This window comes from Dendrobates tinctorius, unplaced genomic scaffold (genome assembly GCF_039654945.1).
Source record: "Dendrobates tinctorius isolate UK_male_01 unplaced genomic scaffold, ASM3965494v1 ptg000332l, whole genome shotgun sequence".
In the NCBI taxonomy this organism is placed as follows: Eukaryota; Metazoa; Chordata; class Amphibia; order Anura; family Dendrobatidae; genus Dendrobates; species Dendrobates tinctorius.
In genome coordinates, this window is record NW_027361998.1 from 17,255,979 (window position 1) to 17,268,050 (window position 12,072).

The 12,072-nt window shown below is 45.7% G+C and overlaps 1 protein-coding gene across 1 annotated transcript; it reads left to right on the top strand.

The window, feature by feature from the left end:
* Positions 1 to 3,509: 3,509 nt before the first annotated feature.
* Positions 3,510 to 4,442, top strand: LOC141074335 (olfactory receptor 2D3-like). Its single transcript, XM_073561961.1, has one exon. It carries the CDS (start codon positions 3,510 to 3,512, stop codon positions 4,440 to 4,442), a length of 933 nt encoding a protein of 310 aa, XP_073418062.1.
* The last annotated feature ends 7,630 nt before the right edge of the window (positions 4,443 to 12,072 follow it).

A 12,072-nucleotide genomic window follows, 5' to 3' on the forward strand; every position in this document is an offset into this window, starting at 1 on the left:
CTCTTCACCCTAAGGTGCCGGTTTTTTTTTCGTGGCCAAAAAGGATGGTTCATTAAGGCCTTGTATTGATTATCGTGCCCTCAACAAAATTACGGTTAAATATCAGTATCCGTTACCCCTGATTTCGGATCTATTCTCTAGAGTTAAAGGTGCTTGCTGGTTTACCAAGCTTGACCTCAGGGGGGCGTATAATCTTATCCGCATTAAGCATGGGGATGAATGGAAGACGGCGTTTAATACCCCGGAGGGACATTTTGAGTACCTGGTGATGCCTTTTGGGCTCACTAATGCCCCTTCTGTCTTCCAGTGCTTCATGAACGATATTTTCCGAGACTTTGTCGCTAAATTTTTGATTATCTATCTGGATGATATTTTGATCTTCTCCAAGGATTGGGATTCTCATGTGGAACATATTCAGACTGTGTTCCGGATCTTGAGGGAGAATTCCCTGTATGTCAAAGGATCGAAATGCCTTTTTGGAGTACAGAGGATTTCATTTTTGGGATTTATTTTGTCTCCGTCAACTATTGAAATGGACCCGGCCAAGGTACAGGCCATTTATGATTGGGTTCAGTCCACTTCTTTGAATGCCCTCCAGAAGTTTTTGGGTTTTGCTAATTTTTTTCGTAAATTTATAGCAAAATTTTCTAGTATTGCCAAGCCATTGACTGATCTGACTAAGAAGGGTGCTGATGTGTTGAATTGGTCTCCGGAGGCTGTTTCTTCCTTTCAGGAGCTGAAGCGAAGATTCACCTCCGCCCCGGTTTTGCGGCAACCTGATGTCTCACTCCCGTTCCAGGTAGAGGTGGATGCTTCTGAGATTGGTGCAGGAGCTGTTTTGTCCCAAAAGGATCCTGTAACATCTAAAATGAATCCCTGTGCTTTCTCTTCCCGAAAGTTCTCTCCATCTGAACGTAACTACGATGTGGGGAATCGGGAACTGTTGGCCATGAAATGGGCATTTGAGGAGTGGAGACATTGGTTGGAGGGAGCTAAACATCAAGTCGTGGTCCTCACTGACCACAAGAATTTGATTTACCTAGAGTCGGCTAAACGCTTGAACCCTAGACAGGCTAGGTGGGCCTTGTTTTTTACAAGTTTTGATTTTGTGGTCTCTTTTCTTCCTGGAACTAAGAATGTCAAGGCAGACTCCCTCTCTAGGAGCTTCTTTGCTGATTCTCCTGTGGTGACCAAGCCTGCTACCATCTTAGGCGAAGGGGTAGTTCTTTCTGCCATCTCGCCCGATTTGAGACGTGCTCTGGAAGAGTTCCAGGAGGACAAACCTGAGTGTTATCCCAGTGGAAAGTTGTATGTTCCTGACCAGTGGAAGATGAGAGTGCTGTCTGAAGTTCATTGCTCTGCATTGGCCGGTCATCCAGGTATTTTTGGTACTAGAGATCTGGTGAGTTGGTCTTTTTGGTGGCCCACCTTGTCTCATGATGTCAGGAATTTTGTGCAGTCCTGTGGGACTTGCTCCAGGTCTAAAGCTTGTTCTCACTCTAGTGGGTTATTGATGCCTTTGCCAATCCCCAGGAGGCCATGGACCCATATTTCAATGGATTTCATCTCTGATATGCCTGTCTCTCAAAGAATGACTGTTATTTGGGTGATTTGTGATAGGTTCTCTAAGATGGCTCATCTTGTACCACTCCCTAAGTTGCCGTCTTCCTCTGAGTTGGTGCCCCTGTTTTTGCAACAGGTGGTTCGCTTGCATGGGATTCCTGAGAACATTGTATCTGACAGAGGAGTTCAGTTTGTGTCTAGATTTTGGAGGACTTTCTCTTCCAAGCTGGGAATTCAGTTGTCCTTCTCCTCTGCTTTTCACCCTCAGACCAATGGGTAGACAGAGAGAACAAACCAGACCTTGGAGTCGTATTTGAGATGTTTTATTTCCGCTGATCAGGATGATTGGGTTTCATTTTTGCCCTTGGCTGAATTTGCTTTAAATAATAGAGCTAGTTCTGCCACTTTGATGTCACCTTTTTTTTGTAACTTTGGGTTTCATCCTCGATTTTCTTCAGGGCAGGTGGAGCCTTCTGCCTGCCCAGGTGTTGACACTGTGGTGGAGAGAATGCACCAGATCTGGGACCAAGTGGTGGATAAGTTATCTCTCTCCCAGGAAAAGGCCCAGCGGTTTTCCAACCGACATAGGACCATTGGTCCCCAGTTTAAGGTTGGTGATTTGGTGTGGTTATCATCAAAAAATATTGCTATGAAGGTGGCTTCTCCTAAGTTTAAGACTAGATTTATTGGACCTTACAAGATTTTGGAGATTATTAATCCGGTCTCTTTTCGTTTGGCTCTTCCTGTCACATTTAAAATCCATAATGTGTTCCACAAGTCCTTGTTGAAGAGGTTTGTTGAACCAGTTGTTCCTGGGGTGGCACCTCCGGATCCTGTATTGGTTGAAGGTAACATGGAATATGAGGTAGAGAAAATACTGGATTCCTGTCTGGCTAGACGGAGACTCCAGTATTTGGTTAAGTGGAAGGGTTATGGTCAGGAGGATAATTCCTGGGTCTCTGCCTCTGATATTCATGCCAAAAGATTGGTGCGTGCCTTTCATCGGGCTCACCCTGATCACCCTGGAGGCGTGGTTGAGGGTTCGGTGACCCCTCCTCAAGGGGGAGGTACTGTTGTGAGTTCATTTTCCCCTTCGCTGCTGAGGTCTGGTGAACTCCCTCTTCTGGTAAAGGAAGGTAGCGAGCCTGATTATCAAGCACCTGAGCCTAATGATGATGACTGGCTGAGTGGAGTCACAGACTGCATATAAGGCCGGCGACGCCCTTCTGCCTTGCGGGTGATTTCTCTGAGGGATTCTTGGAGACCAGTCTGGATTCCTGCTCCTCAAAAGCTAAGTTTTCTGCTCTGCTTTTTTCATTTGTGCTTTGATTTTGTTTTGCTTTGTTTTTCTGGATTTCTGCCATTCCCTGCTGGGGTGAGCTGAATTCCTATTAGCTCTGTCTTCAGAAAATACCTGAGTACTGATATAGTATTTTTGAAGCCTAGCGTCTTCAGGGCTTTTTTCCATATCAGTCTGTTGGCTCTGGTCTTTGATAGGGTTTTGGCAGATTGCAGACAGCAACCTTCCTTTCCTGTCCTATTTAGTTAGCTTGGGCCCCATCGTTTGCTCAGCCTATCTTTCTATCTATGTAAGTGTTTTTTCATCTTGCTTCACCGTCATTATATGTTGGGGGCTGCCTATTACTTTGGGGTCTGCTCTGGGGCAGTTTAGATTTCCCTTTCTGTCTTTAGGCTATTTAGCTCTCCGGCTGTGATCGAGGGGTCTAGGGCACCGTAGGAACCCCCCACGGCTACTGCTAGTTGTGTTGATAGGTTCAGGGGTCTGCAATCTGATAGCTGCCAACTTCTCTGGTTTTCAGGACGTAGCGACTATTTTTGTGTTTGCCTCCTACGGTGACTCATTCATAACAGAGCATGTTCTTGGAATCTATTTTTTCAGATTTTTCTTCAGTTCATCTTGGTCCAATCTATAAACCTTTCTCAACATGGAAAAGGGAAATGACAGCCATGTGACAGAATTCATTCTTCTGGGATTTTCCACTGACCACGTTGTACAAGTTCTACTTTTTCAGATATTCTTGATCCTGTGTATAACCACCATGGCTGGGAATCTTCTGCTCATCGTGGTGGTAAGATATGACCGTCAGCTGCACAATTCTATGTATATCTTCCTAGCTAACTTGTCCTTCCTGGACATCTGCTTCACCTCCATTATCATTCCCAAGATGCTTGTCAATTTCTTCATGGAGAAGAAGAGCATTTCCTACATTGGTTGCTTGGTCCAGATGTATGGCTTCCTTCTTCTTGGTGAGACTGAGTGCGTTCTCTTGGCTTTTATGGCTTATGATCGATACGTCGCCATCAGTAATCCCTTACCTTGCAATGTGATCATGAAGACAATGACTTGTGTTGTAATGATAAGTGCTTCATGGCTGACAGGAAGCGTCATATCGTCGGTGGACATTTACCTTCTGTGTCAACTCACATTTTGTAAGTTCACTCCAATTGACCACTTCTTCTGTGAAGCTCCGTCATTAATGGAACTCTCATGCAATGATCTTTCCCTCTTTAATGTGGTTGCGGTGAAGTTGGTTGGGAGCTACATATTTCTCCTGGTTCCTTTCTCATGTATCCTTTACTCATATGGTCACATCATCCTGGCAGTTCTGAAGATCCGCTCTAGCAGATACAAGGCTTTCTCCACTTGCATCTCCCACTTGATCATAGTCGTCCTCTTCTATGGCACAGCTATTATAATGTATATGAAGCCCCAATATTCGGGGCACTTATCGGATAAGCTTTTATCGGTGTTTTATACCATGGTCACCCCAATGCTGAACCCCATTATCTACAGCCTAAGAAATAAAGATGTTCAAGGGGCCATTCAACATCTCAAGAGATCCACAATGAAATCCTAGCCTCATGTTCAATGCCCCATTTTTTGTGGATGCAACCTATGGACTGAGCATTACTGTGGTCTATTTTCTTAAAGGGGCTTCTCAGATGTTACTGGTTGTACCATTTACATGCATGGAGTTGCACTGTGTTCTTTTCTTTGCAGGTCAGCTGGAGTGCGTACATGTGGCTCTGTAATTGGGCAAAAGAGGGAATTTAATGAAGGACGCAACTAAAGTGCATGTTGTGGTTGCAGTTGCATTTAAGCCCTTGAGCCTAGGAAAAATCAAAAGGTCCCTTTGGCACATAGTAGAATACCAATACTACTAAAGAACCTTAATGGTTGAGGCCCTTTTAGAAATTTTGCATTGGGGCCCACAAGCTTCAAGTTAGAGGACTGAGCTGAAAGATGGCTGTGAATGGAGCATGTTTGTATACATACATTGAAGAGCCCATTTAGGGAGGAGGTTAGATGCCATTCTGGGAGAGGGTGGACATATAGTATGTGGTGATGAAGGTCTTTGCAGTAAATACTGTAGACCTTGTTCGGACCACCTTAATTGATTAATCTTTCACTCTATAGTGATGTGAAGGAGACTGAGTGTTGTTGCTGTAGACATGATGTTCTAACAGGGGCCTGTGTAGAACTGAGAAGGACAATGGACTGTCAGACAGTGAGTGGTGGCGATGGAAGTAGTATGGTCTCTTTGTGCCAAGAAGGGCCTCAAGACTGAGTGGAAAGTGGCAGAGTAGGCAGACAGCACAATCAGCGTAGACTCTAGCTCCGACGGTTATGGTAACCGTCAGACCAATAAGGGAACCAATGATGGGCTAGGGTGGTGTGTAACAACCCCGAGGTGGCTGTAGTAAGACGTGCAGCATGAGGAGGATCCCTGTAGCCTGGGAGAGACCATAGTATGTAGGACCTGAATGACCTGTAGGCCCATCCTGTATTACAATCCTGAACTATGCTAAACTGGGTGGAGTGGACAGTGAGATGAGGAGCACAGTGGCGTCTCCTTAGGTGAGCTCATGTGCTGGTGCAGTCCTTTTGCTTGTAAGGTCCCTATGCTAGAGTGGTCCTAGTGCTAGTGAGGTTCCTAAAGTGGTGTGGACCCTGTGTCCATGTGGTCTCTATACCAGTGTAGCCCTTGTACTGTTCTGGTCCCTGCACCCATGTGAACCCTATACTATTTTGGTTCTTATGTCAATATGGTCCCTGTGCTCTTGTTGTTCCTGTGCTTGTGTGGTCCCTAAACCAGTGTGTATCCTGTTGCCATGTGGTCTTTATGCCGGTATGGACCTCAGTTGTGTGAACCCTGTACTGGTGTGGGTCCTGTTTTCATATGGACCCTATGCTGGTGTGGTCCCTGTACCGGCGTGGTGCCCATGCTGGCATAGTCCCTGTGCTTATGTGGTCCCTGTGCCAGTGTAGTCCTTGTTCTCATATGGTACCAGTGCCCATGCATTCCCTGTGACCCGTGCGGCCCTTGTGACTGTGTTATCCCTGTACTTGTGTGATCTGTGCCCATGTGGTCCCTGTACCCATGTGGTCCCTGTGCGGCCCATGTGCTGGTGTGGTTACTGTGCTAGTGTGGTTCCTGTGCCTACATGGCCACTGTGTCCCTGTACCGGTGTGGTTTTTGTGCTTGTGTGGCCCCTGAGCCGTCCCTGTGTTGTACGTTACCAGTTTTCTTTAATCTACTACGTTCAGTAATTATTTCTCACGTGTGGAGACAAATAAGATATGGAGACTAGTGTTGAGCATTCCGATACCGCAAGTATCGGGTATCAGCCGATATTAGCTGTATCAGAATTCTGATACTTAGTTCCGATACTTTTTTCATATTAAATACCAAAATCGGAAGTTCCCATAATGCTAGGAGCCCGCTCGATTTGATTCAGCCAATGGGGATCCTCAGAAGTGTGGGCACATCCTTTTAGGCATGTAGGCATGATAACTACTGGCATGGCTGTGATTGGCTGCTGAAATGATGTCATGATGCACTATAAAAACCGCAGCAGCCGCCATTTCGGGTTCACTCTGCTGTGAATTCAGTTAGGGACAGGCTGCTGTTGAAGACTGTGAGGGACAGTTAGAAATAGCGATCATCAAACATATCTATTGCTCCACCCAGGCTACATAATCCACCACTGTAGCATTTTATTAGCCCAGCAGCGCTGTTTTAATAGCTGTCTGCAAGGGCTGCGTGAGTGCAGACCCACGCTGTGTAGTGTGTCCTGCAGGCACGTCTGCTTGTAGGCCGCCCAGCGTGTGTCTGCCTCATACACATTTTTCTTTTATTGCTGCTTTTTTTTCTCCTGTATAGTGTGCTTCCATACGTATCCATATACATTGGTTGCAAACACTAAAGGAGTGGACAGCGGAGCCTTTCAGCAGCCTTTCAGTGCTATAGCCCATTTCTCTGCACTGATTTTGGCTGTCTGATAGGTCTCTCTGTGTGTGAGTGCAGCTCCCGTTGCAGTGTGTTCTACAGCCACCGCTGGTTGTAGTCCACTCAGCGTGCGTCGCTGCCTCATACATAGTCCTTTTTTTGCAGCTAATTTGTCCAGATTTTTGCTCCTATAATAGTGTGCTTCCATCCGCATCCATTGTCATTGGTTGGTTGCAAACACTATATAGGATTAGATAGAGGAGCCTTTTTGCTGGCTTGTGCCCTTCAGGGCAAGCCAGACTAGTATCACCCTATTTTTTGGAGCCTCATCAATTGCATTGTAGGTTAGCTTCCTGCATTGTAATCGCTCCAAAAAGTTTGTGATACTATAGCTTTCAAACTTTGGTCACATCCTTTTATTTTTCCCAAAAAAAAACAAAAAAAGGAAATAAAGTTCACCAAACATTCCACTTTAGAGTTGTGTAGGCCACATTAGCTCATATTAAAGTGTAGTACCACACACTCTTAGCAAAATTAGTGTTTCTTATACTGGTTAGCAGGTGTTCAGGAATAAGAACACTAAGGCTGGTTTCACATTTGCGTTTTTTTGCGCTGTAAAAAAACGCATACGTGCGCATGCGTTTTTTCCCCTATATTTAACATGGGTGCGCATACCTGCGCGCTGGCATGCGCACATATGCGATTTTCATGCGCTGCGTTTTTTTGGGGTGTGCGTTTGTATTTTACAGACGCAGCATGTTGCATTTTTTGGCCCTGCAAAAAAGCGCATGCGCACGTATGCGCACATTTTGCGCTAAAAATGGCCATTATAGCCTATGGATGCGCATACGTGCGCACTGGCATGCGCATGTAAGCGTTTTTTTAGCGCTGCGTTTTTTTGGTGGTGTCCACTTGTTGTACTAGTTATAATCTTCTAAAGTCAAAAAAAAAAAGTCTATATAAAGGAGGTGCCAGCCAAAACTCTGCCACTACTACACTGACAGATTGGAGAGCAGACAGTCAACAAGGAACCCATCTTCTATCAGCGAAGAATGTGAGTATATTACATTATATGCCTGTCCTTTTAAATTATGTATGTACTAATGATTTTTATTATTTTTACATGCAGTATGTCTTCAGAATCCGAGTATTCCCCATCGCGGCAGGAATTGGCGCAAGCAGACCGTGAGGTGATTATTTTCGTGCATCTGGTAAGTATATCTGCTGCTTCTCCAAATCTCTTACGTTTTTTTCAACTTTTTTAAGACATCGTCATCATCATCTTCTGCGGACGGGACTAGTGAGGGCGAAGAGCAGGAGCAGCGAAGCCAAGTCCCGGTGGTGATACGGAATGTATGTATCAAATGATTTGTAATGTTCTTTATTTTTTATCTTCTATTTTTACTCTTTTTGATGTTTCTTTTTTTGTAACTTTTTATTCAATTTAAATTTGATTATTCTAATGAATGTGTTTTGTCTAGATTCCACAACGGGATGAAGATGTCTACCTGGATAATGAGCAGCTCATCAGCCTGGTCCAGGAGCGTTCGCCGTTGTGGGACAGCCGTGACCGGCTGCACAAGGACATTGTGGTGACCCGGCGGCTATGGAATGAGGTGGCCGGAGCGTTGATGGATGGCTGGGACAGCACCACAGCATCCTCCAAAAAGGCGTTTAGTGAGTATTTCCCTGCTCTGTATTGTGCCGCAGTGACTGTTGTCCTTGACGGCACTGTTGGGTTTCGTGCTAGGCATATTCTAGCAGGAAACCCAACAGTGTCATTGGGGTCTACAGTGACTGCTTTGAGTATTGTATTGCTACATTGTGCTGCAGTGACTGTTGTCCTTGACGGCACTGTTGGGTTTCGTGCTAGGTGTATTTTAGCAGGAAACCCAACAGTGTCATCGGGGTCTACAGTGACTGCTTTGAGTATTGTATTGCTACATTGTGCCGCAGTGACTGTTGTCCTTGATGGCACTGTTGGGTTTCGTGCTAGGTGTATTCTAGCAGGAAACCCAACAGTGTCATCGGGGTCTACAGTGACTGCTTTGAGTATTGTATTGCTACATTGTGCCGCAGTGACTGTTGTCCTTGACGGCACTGTTGGGTTTCGTGCTAGATGTATTCTAGCAGTAAACCCAACAGTGTCATCGGGGTCTACAGTGACTGCTTTGAGTATTGTATTGCTACATTGTGCCGCAGTGACTGTTGTCCTTGACGGCACTGTTGGGTTTCGTGCTAGGTGTATTCTAGCAGGAAACCCAACAGTGTCATCGGGGTCTACAGTGACTGCTTTGAGTATTGTATTGCTATATTGTGCCGCAGTGACTGTTGTCCTTGACGGCACTGTTTTTTTTTTAACAACAGTGGACAAAGTCCGAACACGTTGGCGTTCGATCAAGGACCGCTTCAACAGTGATGTTCGTGCTGAGGGCCAGGTTCGCAGTGGATCTGCGTCAAGGACCAGAACTAGATATCGTCACTATCACGCGTTGCAGTTCCTAAGACCGGTCCTTGCCACGAGATCGTAAGTATTATAAATTTTGGGTTTTTATTTTTATTAATCTGTGTTTTTCTAATCCACAGCTGATGCTTCTTGTAAAGGCATGGTAGTAATGATTTTCCTTTCTTCCACAGCACCTGGAGCAGCACCCTGCAACCTGGCCCTGGAGCGGTCCTTCCTCGGACGTCCTCTGACCCGTCCCAGCCATCCGACAGCCAGGAAGCACCTTGCAGGTCAGCCACACACACAGCTGGTGACCAGGAAGCTGGGCCATCAGGTGTTCCCCTGTCCCAGGTCTCTGCCACTGGTTATGCGGGCACTACCCGCCAGCGGCAGAGGGCCTTGGACAGGAATGTCTTGCCCGAGTTTATGCATTTGAGCGAGGCCTTTAATTCCAGCCTCAAGTCACTGTCCGACAGAGTTGAAAGCGGTTTTGCACTCATGGAACGTGGTTTTAACCACTTTGAACACCGCTTCAATTCTGTAGAACAGCGCCTTGACCGTCTGGAGGCCGACCTCAACAGACCAGCACACCATTTTTTTAGTAAGATTGAAAAGGGCATGGCGGAACACCTTAGTCCTGAGCAACAGCTGAATGTGCTGCAGGCCTGCAACAATGCTTTCTTGCAGGCTATGCAGCATAATCGGTACGGTCAGCAGTCAGTGGTGTCATTTCCACCTGTGCCACCATTGACTCGCTTCACCTCACTACCGACTTGTGCTGCATACCACTGCACGGACACCTCTATTCAAAGCCAGGACACCCACCGTTACACCACCACAAGTCTGAGTGCAGCTGGTCACTTCACCGACACCACCATGGCAAGCGCTGCTCCTGTCTGGAGCACCACCGCCACTCCCATGCATGCGTGGAGCTCAGCCACCACTAGGCAAACATGGAACAGCCCTGCCGCTACAACAACATGTAGTAGCCCTGCCACCACCACTCTGCAAACCTGGACCATCACTGCCGCCACCAGTCCTCCTGCAAGGACGAGCACTGCCAACGAAGAGCAGCAGCTGCAGCCACCTCAGCAGCAGCAGCCACCTCAGCAGCAGCCACCTCAGCAGCAGCAGCAGCCACCTCAGCAGCAGCAGCAGCCACCTCAGCAGCAGCAGCAACCACCTCAGCAGCAGCAGCAGCCACCTCAGCAGCAGCAGCCACCTCAGCAGCAGCCGCCACCTCAGCAGCAGCAGCAGCCACCTCAGCAGCAGCAGCAGCCACACCAGCAGACGGGGGACCTACACTCAATATTTGCCCCTAGTTCAAGGCGAAATCTATCAAGGCGGGCATTGGGCCAAAGTCGGTCCAGGCACACAAGCCTACGGCGACATGCCATTACAACTAATGTACCTGAACAGATTTCCTCTCCTCCAAGTGTTCCTAGTTTAATTCCCTTAACTGGACTACCTTCCCCCACAAGTTTTGTTGCCCCTTCCCCTCAAACACCGTCTTCAACTGCAAGTGTTGCATATTCCCTGCACACCCCCAAATTGAAACCATCTGCCCCCAAACGCCGTAAAAAATAATTTTTTGGTTTATTTTTGTGATTAAAAATAAATTTACATTTGTGGTTCACCATTACAAAGTTTCATTAATGTTGTTTGCGCCGCTCACACACACTGATGGGTAAATACATGTTAAAAACCAACCCGAGGCCTAGTATAGTCATATGTGAAATAACACGGACTAGTATAGTCATACCAAGGCCTAGTGTAATAACTCTAGTTTTACCAACTAGAATCTGGTTTCATGAAAAACAAACTGTTGAAACTTGTCTAAAAAATAAGTTTCTTTCTAGTTTCACCAGTTTGTTTTTTGTGAAACAAGATGCCAGTTGTTAAAAATCGAGTTATTACAGTAGGCCTTGGTATGACTATACTAGGCCGTGGTATTTCACATATTACTATACTACTAGCCCCAAGGCCTACTATACTCATATTTGAAATACCACGGCCTAGTATAGTCATTCCAAGGCCTAGTGTAATAACTCTAGTTTTACCAACTAGAATCTGGTTTCATGAAAAACAAACTGTTGAAACTTGTCTAAAAAATAAGTTTCTTTCTAGTTTCACCAGTTTGTTTTTCGTGAAACAAGATCCTAGTTGGTAAAAATCGAGTAGGCCTTGGTATGACTATACTAGGCCGTGGTATTTCACATATGACTATACTAGTAGGCCCAAGGCCTACTATACTCATATTTGAAATACCACGGCCTAGTATAGTCATTCCAAGGCCTAGTGTAATAACTTGTAAGTTGGAATGGAGCAGATTACATTCATCCACTCAATGCTGACTTGTATTCCCCATTGACTTTCATTGGGGTTGGGTTTTGAGGGTTGTGTTTTGAGAAAATCACATACTTTTTTTTCAACTAGTTGCACAATTTTCTCTTGAAAAAAATTGGTTTCCTGATTCATGGCCTGCAGCTTTGCTCGTTCCAATATATTTCACGCAGACTAGCAATGCTGCATTTTAACTCATATGTGTATTTACCTGCCCAGGTGTGTGAACATCAAAAAATTCAGTTATACATGGGAAGTTTTTTATTTAATTTGAGTTTAAAAAATATAGTGCACTCAGTAATGGTATCAAATAAGGTTTTTTATTACCATAAACAAACAAAAACATTACACCATTTCATCTTGCCAGTGCACCCGTCCTACATCAGAAATAAAGTAGGCCGCAAATTGGTCCCTCATTTGGCCAACTTCAACGGATGACCTGAGAGTGTGCTGAGTGAATTCAGGCAA